Raw genomic sequence first — 19,100 nt, 5'->3', positions numbered from 1 at the left:
CTGGACCAAGGCATCCACCTGCGGGCGATGCCAGGACGAGCCTGAACAGGCTCCATTCATCCCTGAGTCTCATTCGAAAGGAGACAGGGCTCATCTGGAGGCAAGGGTCCAGCATCTGAGTTGCACGGTGACTCTCCTGGTCCCTGGGCTCCTTTTGCTTTCATGGGTCCCTTCTTCCATAAAAACATTAAAATTATATTTTACATCTGCTTAGGTGCAAAGACGAATATAATCCAGGTTGGGTTCGTTATTGTTATATTCAGTTTTCCTCTGATTTTAAAGGAAATTAAAATGAAACCATTTCTGTGGGTCCCTAAACAAGGCCTCAGGTGCCCTCTGCTCCCTGGCTTGTGTTAAGATGCTCAGTGACCGTCTGGCAAGGGAGCGTGCTTGTGAGTAAATGAATATGTTTGGTCCCATCGAACAGATGAACTTGGTCTCTGGTGCATGTGTTAGGTTAGGCCAGGGTGTGCTGCAGTAACAAACACCAAAGTCTCACACTCAACGCACAAAGGTTCATTTCTTGCCACTGCAGATATAGGAACACTCCACGAAGCTCCACTCCACATGGTGACTCAGGGATCCAGGCTCCCTGCATCTTGAGGCTGTGCCATCCAGAGCGTACGGCTTCCTGGTCACCACGGCAGGGAGACCTCTTCCGTGTCTCAGCGACAGAAGGCACAGGTGTCACCTCTGCTTACAGGCCGCTGGCCAGAGCTAGTGACCCAGCCCCGCTTCACTGCAGGGGAGGCTGGGAAGTGCAGTCTCCCTGGGTGGGGGCCTGGTGGCATGGCTCTGCCACATCTGAATTCTTGAATCTTTACAGGGCAATGCAATTTTGATACTAAAGTGGACAGACAGAATATTAGCTAAGTTGAGAATCTGAGACGTGCACAGATAAAGAAGTTTATACTTAATGCTTTGCCTTTAAATCTCTTAAGAATTCTCTGTCCTCCGGGAATTGTGGGGATGGGGTCTCTGCCTCCCTAGGGTAGACTTGGTTACCCTGTGCCCATGAGTCTGAGCTGGAGGACGAGGTTGTTAGGGACAAAGAAACTGGGGCAGGTATTTGGGGGTTCATCCACCCAGGACTACCTCTGGCTCCAGCTTTACCTCCCTAACGCTCCCCTTCCCAACCGCAGTTGGGAGGACAAAAGCTACAGTCAACGGGAAGCCCCAGGTTTTGAAGTCTTATCAGTGACGGGTGTTTATCTGTGCACAGGGCGCCTCTGTGACTAATGCTTGTCTATACAGAAACAAAAGAGTCAAATGATCCAGACCCACCAGCAGCAGAATTCACTGTGCTTTAGTTGGACAGTTTGATACAGGCATTAATCGCGTGAACCAAAGCGAACGTTTAAGACACTTGCGTTTTAATAGTGCTGACTCCACACACGTTAAAGGATGCGAAACATTAACTAAAAAGTCATCTCCACCCAAGTCTCCCCTTGGTTATTACTTTGTTACATTTTAGTATCAAGATGGCATTGTCCTGTAAAGATTCTAGAATTCAGAGCAATTATTTGTCAGGGTCCTGGAATTCAGAGCCGGTTCAGATGAATTGATGGGGTTTTTCTGTGTATATTATAGTTGCAGGCAAGAGCTGGGCGCGGGTGTGGGTGTTAACCTGGCAGTGGAGGCTGTTTCTTAACTGGGCATCACCGTGAAAGAGTATGGAGAGACCCTCCATGTCTCCCGCTGATGATAAAAAGTGGGGAAATTCTAATATACCTGCATGGGCTGAAATGCACCATCACCTTTGCTGAAAGCAGAAGTTCGGCCGTCTGAGAGGCAAGGGTGATTGGGTCACTAGTTAGCCATCCCTCTGGCGCTGTCCTTTGCCCGCAGAGGACAGAAGATCTTAGTTTCTGCTTATGGAGCCCCTACCATGCCCGCCAGAGTCTGGACTTACAATTTGCCATAGTTCTGGAAGGCAAGCTTCTCTCCCATTTTATAGATGAAGAAACTGAGGCCCAGTGAGCTTATGTGACTTTCCTCCACGCCCTCTGAGTGAATGAGAGAATGGGGGAAGTCTGGGATCTAGACACAGCCCAGAGCCTGGAGTCAGAGAGGATTGGGTGTGTCCTGCCACTTACTGGGTGTGTGACCTTGGTCTTTAGTCCATCTGGCCTGGTCTTCCTCAGCCATGCAACGGGCTCACACCAACTTACCCCAGGGAGTCTCTCTGGCCATCAGCACTCATGCATAGAGAGCCCCTGGCAGGCCCTGGCACACAGTAGGTACTCACTAAGCGATAAATAGCACCACAAATCTTGTTTACCCCTAAAGACACCGCACAGAACAACTTACTCCCAAATCACTCCCGCACTGCCTAGGACTCCCCTGGCTTGGCTGTGCTAGCCTGAGTGTTCACAGCATCCCCGGACCCTCAGAATGGTCCTGGTTTGGACACTAATTACAGGGCACAGTGCCCTACTCATCTGCTCCCCTTTATGAAGCCTGGAAGTCAGATGAAACATACAGGGCTTCCCTGGTGGCGCAGTGGTTGAGAGTCCGCCTGCCGATGCAGGGGACACGGGTTCACGCCCCAGTCCGGGAAGATCCCTACCTGCCGCGGAGCGGCTGGGCCCGTGAGCCATGGCCGCTGAGCCTGCGCGTCCGGAGCCTGTGCTCCGCAACGGGAGAGGCCACAACAGTGAGAGGCCCGCGTACCGCAAAACGGAAACAAGAACAGATGAAGCATACAGAGTGGAGGACCTTGGGAATGCTGGCAGGTGCATCTTTGAATGTGTTTTCCTTCGTCTTTATAAATACCCACAGCCACATCTGCAAGTCTCTGCTGTTGATTCCAGTTGGAGTTTACTTGCCGGATGACGGTGCCGTCTGTCCCCGCTGTGGTCCGAATGCAGCTGCCCTCCGCTCTCGATGCTCAGGTGGCGGGTTAGGGTGAGGAGAAGAGGGGCGGGACAAACCGGGATGGGGACACTCAAGCAGACTGGTTAATTCAAGCGGGCGTGGTTCCGCCCCACCGGTGTCGCCACCCAGCCAGGAGCTGATGGTGCCCTGAATCCTGAAATCAATCTTGACACCCCAGTAAGCCGGCCGGACCCAACAGTGGGCTTGCTGTTTGCTTTCTGCATCACTTGGAGGCAGTTCCTTCTGGTAGCAGCTTGGGGACCATCGGAGGCACTTAGCCCCAGCGGCCGGGCTCAGCATCAGAGACCCAGCCGCCGCCAGCTCCAGCCAGGCCCGGAGAGGGTGTCCGTGGAGGCTCTGGAAGGGGCACCTGCTTCCTTCCTGGAGGCGGGAAACAGCAGGGAAGCTTGGTGAACTTTCCAGAGGGAGCGCTCACCTGTGGGACGTTCTTCCGGTTTAACGGGTCCCTACGCCTCATCTCCTAGTTGTTCAGACCGTTTCCCCCTGAAATTAGTGAGGAGAGGCATCTGGAAGCTGCCTGACTTTTGGGAATCGTCATCCTGCTGTCTTGAAGCCGTGTCCTCGGATACCCAGAGGAGAAACAAAGCAAGGAATTGATAAGAGAGGGGCAAAAAATTAGGTGTGATCACGCAGGACTCTTAGAATCTTTGGGGTAGAAATGCCAGGTGGGAGAGGCTTAGCCCTACAACTTCGCTCCCGGGTCACAATGGAAGCAAGTCTCAAACCAAATTGTCGCACGTGTGCAGACGTGTATTATGAAACGCTTGTTGACAAGAAGGCACGAAGTGGCACATCCCTCTTCTCTGCCCCTTGGGGGCTTCCTCCACCAGCCCCCTGCTCCCCAAGATCCTGGGGGTTTGCCTCGCTCCTCCTCTCATGGGCATCTCCCACCACCTCCGGGGATGTTCAATTTACAAAGATGGTTTGACGTCAGCTCCGATCCACCTGCTTCCAGGACCCTCCCCTCGTCACTCACATCAGAGCCGGCCCCCTTTCTACAGGCCGTCCTGTGCCAGCTGCCGGGGAGAGCCGCCTGCCACAGTCCCCATCAGTGAAGGGGACCCTGAACAAAGAAACGCTCCCTGGACGGAGGCCCTCCGGGAGCTGGGGTCCTGGCCGGCCGGCAGTGGTGCCCAGGAGATGGAGTTCACTGTAGCGCCTAAAACGTGTAGTTCAGCACCCCTGCGTGAGCCCCGACCTTTCTCTCTGGTTTGGCCTGAGTCCCACAGGGCCTGCTGGGAGCGCACAGCCTGCCCTCCTTCCATTCTGTGCGGCCCGCCCCCGGTCCCAGCAAATCAAGAGCTCCCGCCAGGGGCCTGTTTCCAGGCGCCTCGGATGCTCGACCTCCACGTGGGCTCCTGAGACCTCGGCCGCTCTAACGCTCAAGGCCCCTGATCTGATGTTCCCACAACGCCAGCTTTTCATGTACCGCCTTTGAGATTTTCTCCATGATTATTTCGTATTTTCTTTAAATCCGTTCACTTTCTAAAACTCTCTATTTTGAAATAATTTTGAGACCCCCGAGAAGTTACAAAAATAGCACAGATGGTCGCTGTGTACCTTCACCCACCTCGCCAAGGACAGCGTCGTGGGTGACCAGAGTACATTGTTGAAACCGGGAAGCTGACACAGGCACAGTTATCAGTAACCGAACTACAGAGACTCACTCTTCACCCTTCCTTTGATGCTTAATTCTATGGAATTTGATGGCACATATAGATTCATGAACCGCAACCGGGAATGCAGATGGCTCCACCCCCCAAAGACACGCCCTCATCTTAATTCCTAGTACTCGGACCTTCCCCCCAACCCCAGACCCTGACAACCATTGATCAGCTCTCCACTGCTTTAGTCTTGTCATTTCACGAATGTTACATCAGTGAAAAATCTGTCTGCTTTTTGGGTTGGTTCATTTTTCACACACGCGTGACATGAAGGACCTGATACCAGTTGTCTTTTCCTTGTGCACATTACAATGAGGTGTGGCCATCCAAATGGCATTTGTGTTCTTCCACGTTCACCTGACACCCTCCCACACACGCCACCAGGGCACCTGGCGGCACACCTGGATGAACAGGTGAGCTCAGGGCTCCTCTAATGCCCTTCTTGCCTGAGGCTGGGTTGTTGGCGACTGTTCCCTGCCTGAGGACCTGTCGCTCAGCCCTGGAGCAAAGTCTTCAGGGCTGAGCAGGGAGAGCCAGAAGAACCCTTGGCCTTGAGGCATCTGATGCCGCCCTCCTGGGGTCACCGCTGCTCCTGGGTGGGTGCCGCGTCTCCCCGATGGGGGGGGGTGCCCGGGCGGGAGGCGGGTCTCGCCACGTCCCCACCTGTGCCCAGGGGCGCCCGGCGTCACTTCTGTGCCTTCCTGGGTGGTGACAGCAATCATAGCCAAGCTCATGCAGCCTTTTAAGAGAAGAATCCTGCTGATTTTGTTAAATGCATCAAAGAAATTCATTATTGGTTTGGGATTTGTTAGGTCTATTTTTAGAATTCCATGATCTCAGACATAAACAGCACTTCATTCTGGCCTAAGGAGCTGAAAAGCTTAGCACCAGTGGAGGAGGGACAGGGAGGCGGGGGGGGGGGGGGGGGGGGGGGGGCGGGAAGAGGAAGAGAGCATCGGTCTACCACTGTCTGCATCCCTGCGTGCACACCGCCATGAGACCAAACATCTCTCAAGCCCCGACTTGGTACCAAGCTCTAGTCCGAGTGCTGGGGACACAGTGGTAGAGAAGTGGACAAAAATTCCTGCCCTCGTGGAGTTGACATTTTAGTGGAGGAAGCCAGACGGTGCCCACGGTTAATAATACGGCAGATGGGATTTTCCACTTATCACAGACTGGGGAAGGGAGACAAGGCAGGACCTCCATGCAGATGAAAGAAGCTGCTGCCTCTAGGAACGTGATGCCTGCAAACCAGGGGGTCCCCTCTTCTCTGCTTCAGCAAACAGTTACAGACCACCTGCCACGTGCCAGTGCTATGCAGCGCGTTGTGGGTGTCTCAGGGAATCAGAAGGCACAAGCTTGGCGCATAAATGATCTAGTCACGGGGGCAGACGAGAAGTAATCAGGGAGCTACTGGAATGTGCCAGGAAGGGAGCTTGCAGGGGAGGGGGCAGAGCAGATCCTCCCTGTGCCCCTCCTCCAGTGGCCCAGGGCAGGGAGTTCTGACAGCAGGAGAAAGGGCGCCAGGGGAGGAGGTGTAGGGAGTGTGCACCACGGTTCCCCAGGGAGAGGAGGGTGGCTGGGTCACGCCCACCCAGCTGAGAACCCAGAGCAGGCAGAGATGGGGGTTAATGGGGGGAGCTGCCCATGGCACCCTTTCCTGCCGCGCGTGCCCAGGGGACACTCCCAGCTCCCTGTGGGTTAATGGGGGGAGCTGCCCAGGGCACCCTTCCCTGCCGCGTGTGCCCAGGGGACGCTCCCAGCTCCCTGGTGCTCCCGAGATGTCTCCGATGTCTGCAAATGGCAGCGATGTTGCTAAGCCAGTCCAGCAAACAGCACTTCCCTTTAATGCCAAAGCGGGGTGCTTTGGGGTTCTGCAGCTTACGAGAAAACTGCATCCAGGGGTTAGCAACTGAGCTGTCCGCAAAGCTGGGCTGTGTCACCGCCTCACGCTCCAAATTTCAAGCAGCTACAGTGAGGCGTGCCAACCGCAAAGTGCCCGGGCTGTACACAGAGCCCAGAACAACCCGCGGTTGGCTGCTGGCATCTGAGTGTTCGCAAGGTTTCTCGGCTCCTGTGCTTTCCCACGTTCGCCCTGAGAGGAAACCTGGCCGACGGCCAGGGTGCACAGGAAGCTTAGTTTGTTCAGATACCGTTCTCACGTGGAGCAAAGAGGCAGCCCTCCTGCACACACAAACACACACTGTCATTAACACGCGCACACGCGGCACTCAGTCCTGCGCACACCCGTGCAACACGGGCACAGTACACACGCACACGCAGTCATCCCCCCATGCACACGTGGCATGCATTGTGCACACGCGTGCACACACACGCACACCTGTGCGCAGACACGCGGGGCCCCAGCAGGCCAGGCCGCCTGCTGACCGCGGGTCCGGGTCTCCGCGCACAGCGCAGGGCACGGGAGCTAGAGGAGAAATGCCGCGCGCAGAGTGAGCACTTCATCCTGCTGTCCCGGGACCTGGGTCGGCTCCGGGAGCACGCGGGCGAGATCGACCTGCAGGGAGGCAGCTCCCTGGACGTACCCTCGTCCCCCGGCAAGCCCTTCCGGAGCTTCATGAACGGACTGGCTCCCTCCATTGGCAAAGGTAAGCGCCTGGGCCGACCGACCTCCTCCCTCCCTCCCTCCCTCCCTCGCACGGCAGCCGGGATGGAGAAGGGGCGCTGGCAAGGGTCGGGGGTGGAGGCGTGTGACAGAGCATCTCACCACACCCAGGGCGGTGACCAGCCTAGCAGGCCTTGGGGCGGTACAGGCCAGCCGGCGTCTCCCACGTCCACCCCACACGCCAGACCTCGTCCTAAGCCCTTGACGGGTGCCGACCGGCGTGGCTTCGCACACGTTCTGAGCCCCGTTCTACAGACAACACGGGTGGAGGGGCTTAGTGGGTCACCCAGCCGGGCGGTGAGCCGGGACTCGGCCCCAGGGGTCTGGCTCTGGGGTCTAGGCTGGGATCTGCCAGGTGGGCTTCTCAGCTTCCCTTGTTTCCCCTCTTTTCATCCAGTGACCTCTTGCTGACCTTGTGATGTACTTGGAACTTCCCTTCTGACAGAGGCAGCGGTACTAACAGCGGTGAATTTCAATGCCCTCCCATCACATTTGTGTTTAGGATGCAGAGATGGGGGGCAGGGAGGTTTGAATTTGAGTGGTTGAGGGGAATTTTGATCCCAGAGGCATTGAATTTAACGTCATGGAAGGTTCCCAGTGTAGGCAACAGAGTACCCTGCTCAGTCAGGGAACTTTCTCTCCACTGAAGGTTGAACGGGTGGGTCGCAGGCCCAGTTTTATCCTCCTGTAAAACTGTCCATGTTCTCAAGTTTCCTGGAGATGAGTGTCAGATATTCACTCTGGAATTCCATAAAAGAGAGAGAATTCCCGCATCTCTCCTGGGTCCTGTCAGGACGTAGGGTAAGTTCTCTGGACGCTTTTCATTTGGAAAACAAGGTGATACTGCCTGTGTCTTGATCAATCATGTTTCCTGGCTTCCTGCTCCCTTCCGGCGCTGCTCATGCATTAGGAGAATGCTAAGTGGCAACGAAACACAAGACGGGGAGAGGGGGGTCTGGACACCCCCCGCAACAGACAAGTTCTGAGCACAGGGTACCCCCCCCCCAGGCCGCGATGCTGAGCAGATGGCCAGGCCCTGGGTGGAGCCCCTCTGGGTTGGGGGAGCACAGACAAGAAACAAGGGGACAGATGAGTGACTAGGCAGCTTCCCACTCAGACAGACGCGGGAGGTCAGGTGACAAGAGAGCAAGTGACCCAGGGCCACTTAGACGGGGTGGTCAGAGAAGGTTGCCTCCCAGAAATGAAGCCCGTTTCTCCAGCTCCCACTGGGTGAGAAGCTTTGGGGCTGCAGGTTCACGTGATCTCGGCCGTGCACGTTTTTCAGGGTCCCCGGGTCGCGAGCAGTCGGTAAGTCCCGGGACTCAGCATAACGTTGTGTCCTCCTGGCTCAGAACTGTTCCGGCGACACAGGACAGACACACGGTGGGCCCGCAGAGATGGGCGCCCGGAGGGATCCACGTGCAGACAGCCTGCACCTTTTTCCTCTGGGAGGACCACCCAGAGCGCCCAACGAGCAGCCACCCACGTGCGGTGGTGAGGCCCAGGGGCGCCCAGTAGAGGTGCAGCGTCCAGGGTCCACCGGGGGCTGGTCACGTGGGCACCTCTGCCTGGCACACACCAGAACCCCAGGCCCCCCAGAGCGAGGCAGGCACTTGGCACACACCAGGCCGCGCTGGTTACAGGGAAGCACCCCTGTCACTTAGGGGGCCTTTCCTATTGGTGCAGGAACACTCTAGAAGCTGTGTACCCGGATACAGCCCAGCCCAACTTGCAAGCAGGCCCTTATAGAAGTAGCAGCCGGGGTGCGGGGGGGGGGGGGGGGCTACGTGAATTCCTTGCAGTACAGCATGAGAATGTGTTAGTCCAGGACGAGCTCGTGGGTCAGTGGGGGTGGGGAGGAGAGCAGTGATTGACCTGGTTCAGTCGGTGTTGAGATGATCTGGAAAAAAGGATCTAATTCACGACGGAGGAAAATGGATGCTAAGAACAAAACCCAAACAGGACGGCTGTCTCCGATCCCGGTAGAAGAATAGGTTTGCACCAAGACTTCCGTTCAGCCACTTGGAAGAGCCATCGTGATAACAGACCAGCTCATTTAATAAACGCTACCTCGCCCACGGGGGCCCCCTGCTGGCAAAGCCAGACAGGCTTGGCATCATCCTTGCCGCTGAAGTCCCCCTCAAAGTCATTCTTTGACGGCAGATGGCAGGGGCCCCTTTAAGGGTGAGAGTGACAGGGAACTCGCCGCTGGGCTGGCCTTTCCTCCTTACGCAGGAGGGGAGGGTGGGGGGGGGCAGAGGAGCAAGCAGGGCCAGTGCAGGATCAGAGCAGGACCCGGCAAGTGTGCTGTGCATCCCCTGGGGGCCTCCTGCCTGAGGCTGGGTCCGCCCAAGGTTGAGGAAGACAAGGACCGTTTGACCATGAGTCCCTAAGGGACTCACCTTCTGTGCCGTAGAATCACATCTGCAACCAGCAAGGCAGAAATCACACAGGGACAGAATCATCCCTAGAAATCTCCTAGGAAGGGGGCATGTCATCTCCCAGGGCTGCCCCTACACAGCCAGTTTCCTTCCAGTATTGGAGCTGGGTTTTGGTGAAAACACCGGATAAAGTCATTGATTTGACCTTAGTGGCCATATTTTCCAGAAAATGCGTATCTTGAAACACGCGGAGCATGAAGGGGTGTGCGGTTGAGGGCACTGCATGATTTTGTCTCTAATCTCACATTCACTCAGAGAGCAGAAGGGCAGGTAAAATGCCACATGCAACAAAATATTTTTCTCTAGACAACTGGATTTGTTTAAGTTAAAATGTGAATATGAGGTGACTCTACTATACTCATTTCACCTTTGCTGGTGGTGTCACCCCCTGCTATTCCCGGCAGCAGTGTATCAGTCAGGATGGGCTAGGTTCAGCTGTAGTAACAAACATCCCCAAATCTCAGGGGCTTGAAACAGCACAAGTCTCGTTCTCGATCACACTGCACATCCATCTCAGTTTGGCTCAGGGAATGGGTTCCACACTCTCTTCACTCGGGAATGCTGAGCCTCTCCCATCTGGAATGTTCCATCGCAAGGGAAAGGAAGCATAACAAAGTAGACACTGGCTCAAAAAGGCTTCTGCCCCAAAGCAGGACACGTCTCTTCCACTCACAGTTCGTTGGCCTGGGCGAGTCCTGTGTCGGGGTGAAACACCTCCCCTGCAGCACTGAAGCACCCTGCAGCCAGGCCACACCCTCCGCCCGCTTTCTGAGGGAGTCAGTTAATTCAGTAAATATTGACTTTGCACCTGCTGTATGCCAAGCACTGGCTGCTGTGGTCATTAGGGGTCCTGGGCAGTGGCCGCCTAGCAGGGACCCCGGATCCACTTCAGCATCAATTCTTTGTTGCAGTGATGGTCCCCCGAGGTTCTCAGTTCTCTTAATCAGCTAGGGGAGTGGGGGTTCTCTGGGGGTGACTTCTACACAGCCTTTGTGGGAGCACTTCTCACCCTGTATGTTTTTCCTGATTTGGGCTCAGCGCGTCATCTTCCTCAGTGGAGCTGTCCCCGTGATGGGAGAGCCACAGCCAGCCAGAGACTAGACAAAGCCAGAAAGGAACATCCGCAGGCCACCAGGCAGTGAGAACGTGGGGAAGGGAAATGGTTGCTTCTGTCATTCACATCCGATCCTAAAGAAACACGCCTGACTTAATCCGACAGTCCGGGCCAGCATTGGTCGAGGTGCTCAGTTCTCCCCGCCCTGCCACATGTCACTGGGCTGGGGCTCAGCGGCCCCATGAGGACAGGATGGGCAGATCTGCTTTGGTCCTAGTGAGTCTCAAGAATATTTTTTAGCCATAAACCTGACCATTTGGCCACTTTGTGTATAAGTCAGGTCTCTTTCAGTCATAAGTGACAGCAAAGCCAGACTAAACTGGTGTGAGCAAAAAGGAATTTATTTATCCCATAGACAAGGTGAAGAGCCTAGGTTTAGCCTCAGGTACAGCTGGATTCAGGGGCTCCAGCCGTGCCACCCGGATCCAGTTCCTCCCTCTCCATCTTCCAGCTCCTCCTTCTACAAGCAGTCTCCATTCTCAGACAGACTTTCCTCTTCCTGGTGGCAATGTGGCTGCAGTATCACTGAGTCTCATCTCCTCTCCATTTTAAGCCAGAGAAAAGGAGAGCCTCTTTGCCCATGACTCCCACGAAGTCCTCTCTGACTGGACCTTCCCATCTCCTGTGCAACACCACCGTCTCCACCAAACAATTGGCGTAGCCAGGCGTGGACTCTGCTGGATGGACAGCCCAGAGCCGGGGTTGTAGATGAAGAGTGGGAGATGGGTGGGTCCCAAAATAAAAGTCCAAGACTGATGCCAAAGACAGGGAAAGACCCACAGGGAGAGCAAATGACCAGTGCACTTTGATTATTTCCTTGGTGTCTTCTCTCAAATTGCTCCGATGTTGGTGTCCAGGTCAGGAAAGCTCCACTGGAAGCCGTACTGTGATCGGTGAATCTGTCCGGCCCCTCCCGCTCCCGGGTGACAAGCCAGAACCTCTGTCCATCAAGCCCACCTTTCTGTCAAGGTCTGGTGGCCCAAGATGCAGATTTGAATCCGACGTGAGTCCTGTCCTGGCTGAGGCAGCTGCCCCACTGCGCCGTGATGTGGGCTGTGGGTGTTGGCAGCCCTCCCCCTCTCTCCCCAGCCCCCCTTGCTCTTGCCTTCACCCCCGTTCATTGAGCACCTACTATGTGCCAGGACGTGTGGCCCCAGTGTACAGACGGGGGCGGGAGTGTCCCTGCTCTCATGGGCTGAATGACCATAAGTAAGTCAACACCAAAAGTCGGGTAACAGCGAGTGTCGTGAACCCAACAAGCCGGTGACCCGGAGGGATGAGGTGAAGGACAGGGCGGCCCTTCTTGGCCACTCGTGGTCTGTTTATCCGTGAGAAGGAGCCCAGGGGAAGCCCACTGGGGCTGGAGAGGAGCTGGGAGCTGGGGAGGGGGCTTGAGGCCTCAGGGAAGCTCTTGACTTTTGGTCCAAGTCCAGGGGGAACCACTGAAGGCCCTGAGATGGGGAGTGCCGTGCTGTGACCCCCAGGAGAGCCCTCTCCCCAGTGCGGGAGTGTCAGGAGGGACCGGGCCCTCTTCTCCCAGGGTGGGCGGGGTTCATGGTCACTCCCACCCTCCCCTGGTGCCCTTTCCTCCCTCCCCAACCCCAAGACAGTTGTAGCCGGTGTAAGGAAACCCCTATAGGCAGCGTCCCGGTGCCGGCAGACTCGGGCCCCAGAGAGGAGCGGGGCGGGGCGGGGTGGGTATCGGGAGGAAGCAACCCCCGTGTCCCTTTTTCTGATCAGGATTCCCGGGGGCACCGGGCACCATCCACGCGTGCGTGCTCCCCTCCCTGCACTGAGCCCTTGAGGGCTGAGGGCACAAAGCATTACCTAAATGTGTCCTCCGAGGAGCGTGGCAGGGTCTGGGGCAGTGACGTCTCAGGCCTTAAATTATGTCGGGGCATGGTCCTTACCTTGAGTCCAATCTGGGTGTGGGAAGATGAGGTCTTTTTAAAAGTAGCTTTTAATTAATCCGTTTTTATTGAAGTATAGTTGATTCACGATACTGTGTCAGTGTCAGCATAGTGATTCAGTATTTTTGCAGAGTGTACTCCATTATAAGTTATTACAAGGCAATGGCTGTAGTTCCCTGTGCTGTACAGTCAATCCTGTTGCTTGTCTGTTTTACAAAGAGTAGTTTGTATCTGCTGATCCCATACTCCTAACTCTTCCCCCATTCTGGTAACCACAAAATTGTCGTCTATGTCTGTGAGTCTATTTCTGTGGTGCGTATACCTTCATTTGTATTATTTTTTAGGCTCCACGTAGAAGTGATATCATACAGTATTGGGGGAGACAAGTTCTTTATAACTGTCCTCTGTGTGACCAAGAAGCCCGAAGGGAGGGACCCCGCCCCCATCTCTGGGTCACACCCAAAACCAAGAACCCGGGTGTGGCAGCATCTCACGGGGGTCCCACCATCTGAGGCTGAAAAGCCCAGGGGGACCGTGGGAGGGATCTCCTGCGTGCTTCTGGCATGAAATGTGACGCCTACAGCTTCAGTGACCTGCACATCCATTGTGTCTCCAATAGATGGATAATGAATGGAATTCCAATACCGCCAAGCAGAGATACTCGGGGAAGGTCCACTTGTGTGTCGCCCGCTATAGGTAAGAGTGACGGTCCTCTCCACGTCCTCTGAGCATCCGGAAGTGGGGGCAACCTCTGGGCAGGTGGGGTGATGGGAGTGGGAACGCTCCGTGAGCTGAGGGGACCCTTCCCAGGTGCCGAGAGAAGGCGGCCAGTTCATCCAGGCTTTGGAGGGTGGCAAGGGTTTGTCTGTTCTGATGGAAAGAGTTTGGATAGTGTGTTAGTTTCCCAGGGGTGCCATTCAAAACTGTCACCAACTGGGTGGCTTAAAAACAGCAGAAACCTGTGCTCTCCCGGTTCTGGAAGGCCGAAGTGGGAAATCAAGGTGTGGGGACGGCCAGCTTCTGCTGACTGTCAGCATCCCTGACGTCCCTCGGCTGTAGGCTCCCTGCTCCAATCTCTGCTTCCGTCTTCATGTGCCCTTCTTCTCTGTGTGTTCCCTCTTCTTTTTATAAGGACCCCTGTCCTTGGATTAGGGCCCACCCTACTCCGGTATGACCTCATCTTAACTTGATCCCACCTGTGAAGACCCTATTTCCAAATAAGCTCACCTCCACAGGGGCCAGGACCTGAACGTCTCTTTTGGGGGACACAGTTCACTCCATGACAGGCAGCAAGCTGAAACTCAAAGAGGGGCCCCCTTGCCCAGAGCCTCCTGCTTGGTGCCTTTCCGGCATCGTCCCTGTCCGCCCGGTGCCTGGGCCACATCACGTAGCTGTTACAGCTGCAGAGCTGAGCTCCCATTGGAGGACCCGGGTGTCTGTGTCCACCAGCGTGAGCCAGGCTGCTCATGCATGGCCCTCAGATTCTTTGCGGTTACCACTGAAAACTTTGAGATGGATGAGGGTTAGCCGCCTCCCTGCAACTTCCCTGCCTGGTTATAATGCAACAGGCGTTATAATGCCCAGAGTTTGCCGGGTGTGCAGACACGGATGAATCAAATAGTCACCAAAAGCAGACATAAAACAGTCAGACCTCCTGTATTTTATGCTCAGTGAGGACCTGGGCTCTTGTGTTTCCAGATGCTCCAGTGACCCTTTGCCTCCTGGGTCGGCCGGGCAGGAAGGGCAGTGTTCTGGGGGCAGACGCCACTGTCCTCTTAGTGGGCGACGGGCAACCAGAGTCCCCCGTAAGGGGACTGGACTGTGCACAGAGCTGTTGAGGAATCAGACCTCAGGAGCTGTCACCAAGGGTGGATGCCTCCCTCACTAGATCCTTAAAATCTGTCCGCGTGGAGGAGGTGGGGTGAGCTTCCTTTGAGCCCGTCTGCGCACCTTCAGTGCCTTGTGCCTCCTCCAGTGAGAACCGTTTCTAATAACTATGCTGCCTGTCCGTGGATCATTTTCCGCTGATCCACTAATTTCACCAGTGCAAACCCACTTCTGACGTCCAGATAATGGAAGCCCGTGGAGTAGCCGCCCTGGGCTGGGGCGTGCTGGATGAGGATGCCAGCTGGCCCCTGAGGAGGGCGCCCCCCATGCCCCCGCCTGCATCCTTCATAGGGTCCGTGGGGACATCGCCATATCACTGGAGAGAGCGTTGAGGACGCCAGTCCTGGGGCCCAGGAAGGAGGGCCCAGCCCCGCCCCACGTCTGTAGGAGGGCGGTTCTGCCTTTGTGTGTGTGGAGCTGGGCAGGCACAGCTGTTCAGGCGAGCCCTCCGGACCCGGCCAGTTGGGGCCGCGGCCGGGATGCCCATCTGCCTTGCAGGTTTGTCTCCCTCGCCAGCTGGGCCCTTCCCAGCGATGAGCCTGGTCCCTCGAGGCTGCGGTGGCCCCCTGCTCCCTGGGCACGCCGTCCCTCCGCTCTCCTGGGGAGACGAGACCTTATTCTGGGGAAGGTGTCCAAGAGCGGAGGCACCCAGAGGCTGGATCCACGTGAAAGCAGGCAGAGAGAAAGCCTGGGCGGTCAGCCGGTGTATAGCCGACACCGCGGTCCCCAGCCGCGGCCAGGGCGCTCGGTGAGCCCCACCGCCATCGTCTGCTGGAGCTCCGGGTGTTTTCCACCTGACGCCCAGCCAAGTCAAACCACATTGTGAGCGGCACAGACAATAGTCCCAGACAGAGTTCCCCAAACACCCTGCGGACCCCTGGAGGAGTGGCTCGAAGGTAAGGGGAGTTTGGGGGTGTTTCCCCCCCGGAGCTAAACACTGTCCTTACTCAGCACCCTGCTTCGAAGTTTCCCCAAACTGGAAACAGGAGAAGCCCTGCTCCCCATGGCCCCGTCCCCACCTCCCACCTCTGCTCGAGGAGCCGCCTGTGGAGTGGCCTTGCTTCCCCATCTCTTGCCCCCTCTTCAGCCCGGTGTCCCCTCCCCCAACAGCAGGACGAGCCTCACTGAGGCTCCAGGGGGCCCCTTTCCAGAAGTTCTGCAGGCACCCGATGCAGGCCTCCCGCACCCTTCCTTTTAAACAGCTGTATTGAGGGGTCAGTCACATACCTTACAGTCCCCCCATTTTTCTAAGTTGGAGTGCAATTGATTTGCGATGCTGTGTTAGTTTCTGCTGCCCAGCAAAGTGCATCTGTTGTACATACACATGTACCCACTCTTTTTTAGAATCTTTTCCCATTAGACCATTACAGAGTACTGAACAGAGTTCCCCGTGCTCTGCAGTAGCTCCTTGTTAGTTCTCTGTTTTACGTAGTGTGTCTGTGTCCATCCCAATCTCCCAGTTCGTCCCACCCCCCGACACCCCTTGGTCAACGTCAGTTTGTTCTCTACATCTGTGACTCTCTTTCTGCTTTGCCAATAAGTTCATCTGGACCGTTTTCCTAGATTCCGCTTATAAGCGATATTACACCGTATTTGTTTTCCTCTTTCTGGCTTACTTCACTCTGTATGACGGTCTCTAGATGCAACGCACAGTACGTGCCATCCTTGCCGCTGTCAAGTTGAGAACATTCCTGTCTGCTCACCAAGACCCCCGTCCCTTTCAGGTGTCAGCCCATCCCCTCCATCCCCACCCCAAATAACCACTAACGTTTCAGTCACTGTGGGTTCCCCGTTCTGGACATTTCCTTCCCGTCTTAGCATTGTGTCATCAAGGTTCACCCGCTGCAGCTCTGTCCCCTTCTATACCCGGATCACAGCGGACTTAGGGGAGACGGCATTTTTTGTTTGTTTGTTTGTTTTGTGGTGCGCGGGCCTCTCACCGCTGTGGCCTCTCCCGTTGCGGAGCACAGGCTCCGGACGCGCAGGCTCAGCGGCCATGACTCACGGGCCCAGCCGCTCCGCGGCACGTGGGACCCTCCCGGACCGGGGCACGAACCCGCGTCCCCTGCATCGGCAGACGGACTCTCAACCACTGCGCCACCGGGGAAGCCCGGGGAGACTGCATTTTATCCGTCAACCCCCGATGGATGTGGACCCCGTCGTCGGTGCACAGTTCCCCTCGGTGCCCACGGTCCCCTCCCCATGCTGGCCTCTTCCACCCTCTTTCCCGCCAGCCGAGACTTCTCTTCCTGAGAGTGATGTGCGGCCTCCTGAAGCCTGGGCCCCGTCCGCTGTCTTCCTGCTCCATCCTCCCCCCTTGGGCGACCTCTTATGCACGTGGACCACTCCAGGCTCCACCCGCAGCCACAGCCTCTCTGAGCCTAGGCAGCGTAAGGCGCCTGGAACTGGCCCCTGGGCCTCCTGTCTCCCCGCATCCAGCCCCGCTCCCGCCAGCGCCTGCCCAGTAATTGCACCCACATCTGCACCTCCTGAGGCCAGAAAGCTTCGAGTCCTCCGGGACCCCGCTCCCCTGCCCTCATACCCAGGCAGCCCCCCTTCCATCTCCTCTAAGGACACTCCCTGCCCAGCTAGACCCCATCCACACGGCATCAGAGGGACCCCTCTGCAAAACGCAAATGCGATCATGTCACTCCGTAGGTGACGACTCCTTCCCGATAGCTATTAGCTCTGGAGGTTAAATCCACAGTGATGTGGCCCCTCCAACCCACGGCCCCCAGCGCTCCTACCCTCACCCGTCCTTCTCCAGCAGCTGAGGGGACCCCGCTCCCATCCTCCTGGCCTTTGCACATGCCATCCCCTCTGCCAGAAACCACGTTTGGCTTCACTCCAGCCGCTGGGCTTTCACACCGTACATCCGTCTGCTTGGCTTTCCATCCCAATGCAGATGCCCCAGCAGTCACTGACTCGGTAAAACCCTCAGGGCGCTGGACGGCGTCCCTGGACCTCTGGACTCCGAGGGACAGGGCGACGTGGTGTGGTTAAACCCACGCAGGGTGAGGGTCAGGAGACCTTCGTTCTGCTCCCACCCACACCTCCTAATGAGTGTGTGGCTTTGGACAAGTCACTGCACTTCAGCTGGCCGTGAGAATTGGGAATGAGAATATCATCTCTGCTCTCCTCACTGAGCGTCAGTGGGGATCAGATAAAACACACAGAGGAAAGTGCTGGCCCCCAGGGGAGCTGCTGCGGCTTCACCCTTTGTGTGACAGGACGCTGAGTGACACCCTTTGTCCTTTTTGTTTACGTGATCATCTCCCACGATCACTGATGTCACTTTGACTTTCGTGTTGAGTCCTTTCCTGTTATTTTAAATTAATTGACCCTTTAATTAGAAAATCAAAAATTCATCTCACGTGTTTTATCTGCAAGTTGGACATGACTTTTAAAAAAATGTTAATTCCAATATTTTGAGGATTTGAGAAGTGGGCATTTTACAGTCCTAGTGGGGAGGGGAAGATAAAATGTGCATCCATTTTGAGAACATTTTGGCTGTACATACCTAAGACCTCTAAAATGTGCGGGTCTTTGGTCAAACAAATATACTACCTAGGGACTTATCTTTAGGAAGGAAGTGGGCAGGTGTGCAACATATGTTGATAAAGATATTGGATGCAGCACTGATTATATCAGCCAAAAGTTTGAAGAAATATCAATGCCCAACATAGGAAATTGGTTAAATGAAGTATGTTAATCTCTTCAGTGGAGTATTGTACAGCCATCAAAAAGGATATGATAGAATATTTCATGAGGGGAAAGATAAGTCATATTGCAAAGTGTAAAAAGTAAGCAGGTGACTAAAGAGTCTATGTCATATGATTCTACCTGTGATCAATGATATATATTGAACGATGATAGGATTAATTACTTTTTTATTTGCTTGCTGATTTGGAAATTTATTTAAAAATATAATTTGGAGTCATTTAAATGTCATCTGATACAAAGGACTCAGTGTACAGCTTGCTTCCAGAACTACCATTTAGCATGAAATCTGTGTGAGTTGAGCTACCGATAGCCTGAGTTTTCAGTGCATTGACAATCCACGAGCACCGAACCATCGTGTGGGTCTAAAATGTCCTGGTGACAGCAGGGAGGAGGCCCCGAGCTCTGCAAGGGACGGGCTGGGGTCGGTCTCCATCCAGAGCATTACTGAATGGGTTTTCTCTCTCTCTCTCTAGTTACAACCCCTTCGACGGGCCAAATGAGAACCCAGAGGCTGAGCTGCCCCTCACGGCGGGGAAGTACCTCTACGTCTATGGAGACATGGACGAGGACGGCTTCTATGAAGGTCAGTGAGAGCGTGGCGGGCAGGGGGCGCACACAGGCCAGGCCAGGGCCGGGCCGCCCATCACTCCCGGCCGCCCCAACCTCTGCTCTGACCCTCCCGCCCTCGGGAGTTACGAGGTGTTTGTTCCCCTGTTGTCTGATTCAGTGGGGTTTCCTATTTTTAACCCCAAGCAGCCCTCTGACATGGGGTGGATACCTTCTCATGTTCACGTCCACAGAGCTTCCCAGGAGCTCCCGCAGACACGTGGGGCTGAC

The 19,100-nt window shown here is 55.6% G+C and overlaps 1 protein-coding gene across 6 annotated transcripts in view; it reads left to right on the top strand.

Moving 5' to 3' along the window:
• Positions 1-6,990: 6,990 nt before the first annotated feature.
• RIMBP2 (RIMS binding protein 2) overlaps positions 6,991-19,100 on the top strand; it is a 53,453-nt gene continuing 41,343 nt past the window's right edge. For all 6 annotated transcript variants that reach the window (XM_065889758.1, XM_065889756.1, XM_065889754.1 and 3 more), the window contains exons 1-4: positions 6,991-7,171; positions 11,601-11,746; positions 13,273-13,349; positions 18,737-18,846. In XM_065889758.1, coding sequence (XP_065745830.1) covers positions 7,141-7,171; positions 11,601-11,746; positions 13,273-13,349; positions 18,737-18,846 — 364 coding nt within the window. In that variant the 5' untranslated portion in view covers positions 6,991-7,140. The remainder of the gene's footprint in view (positions 7,172-11,600; positions 11,747-13,272; positions 13,350-18,736; positions 18,847-19,100) is intronic.

The sequence above is a fragment of the Phocoena phocoena genome, chromosome 13 (assembly GCF_963924675.1).
Source record: "Phocoena phocoena chromosome 13, mPhoPho1.1, whole genome shotgun sequence".
NCBI lineage: Eukaryota > Metazoa > Chordata > Mammalia > Artiodactyla > Phocoenidae > Phocoena > Phocoena phocoena.
This window is presented reverse-complemented; position numbering and strand designations above follow the sequence as displayed.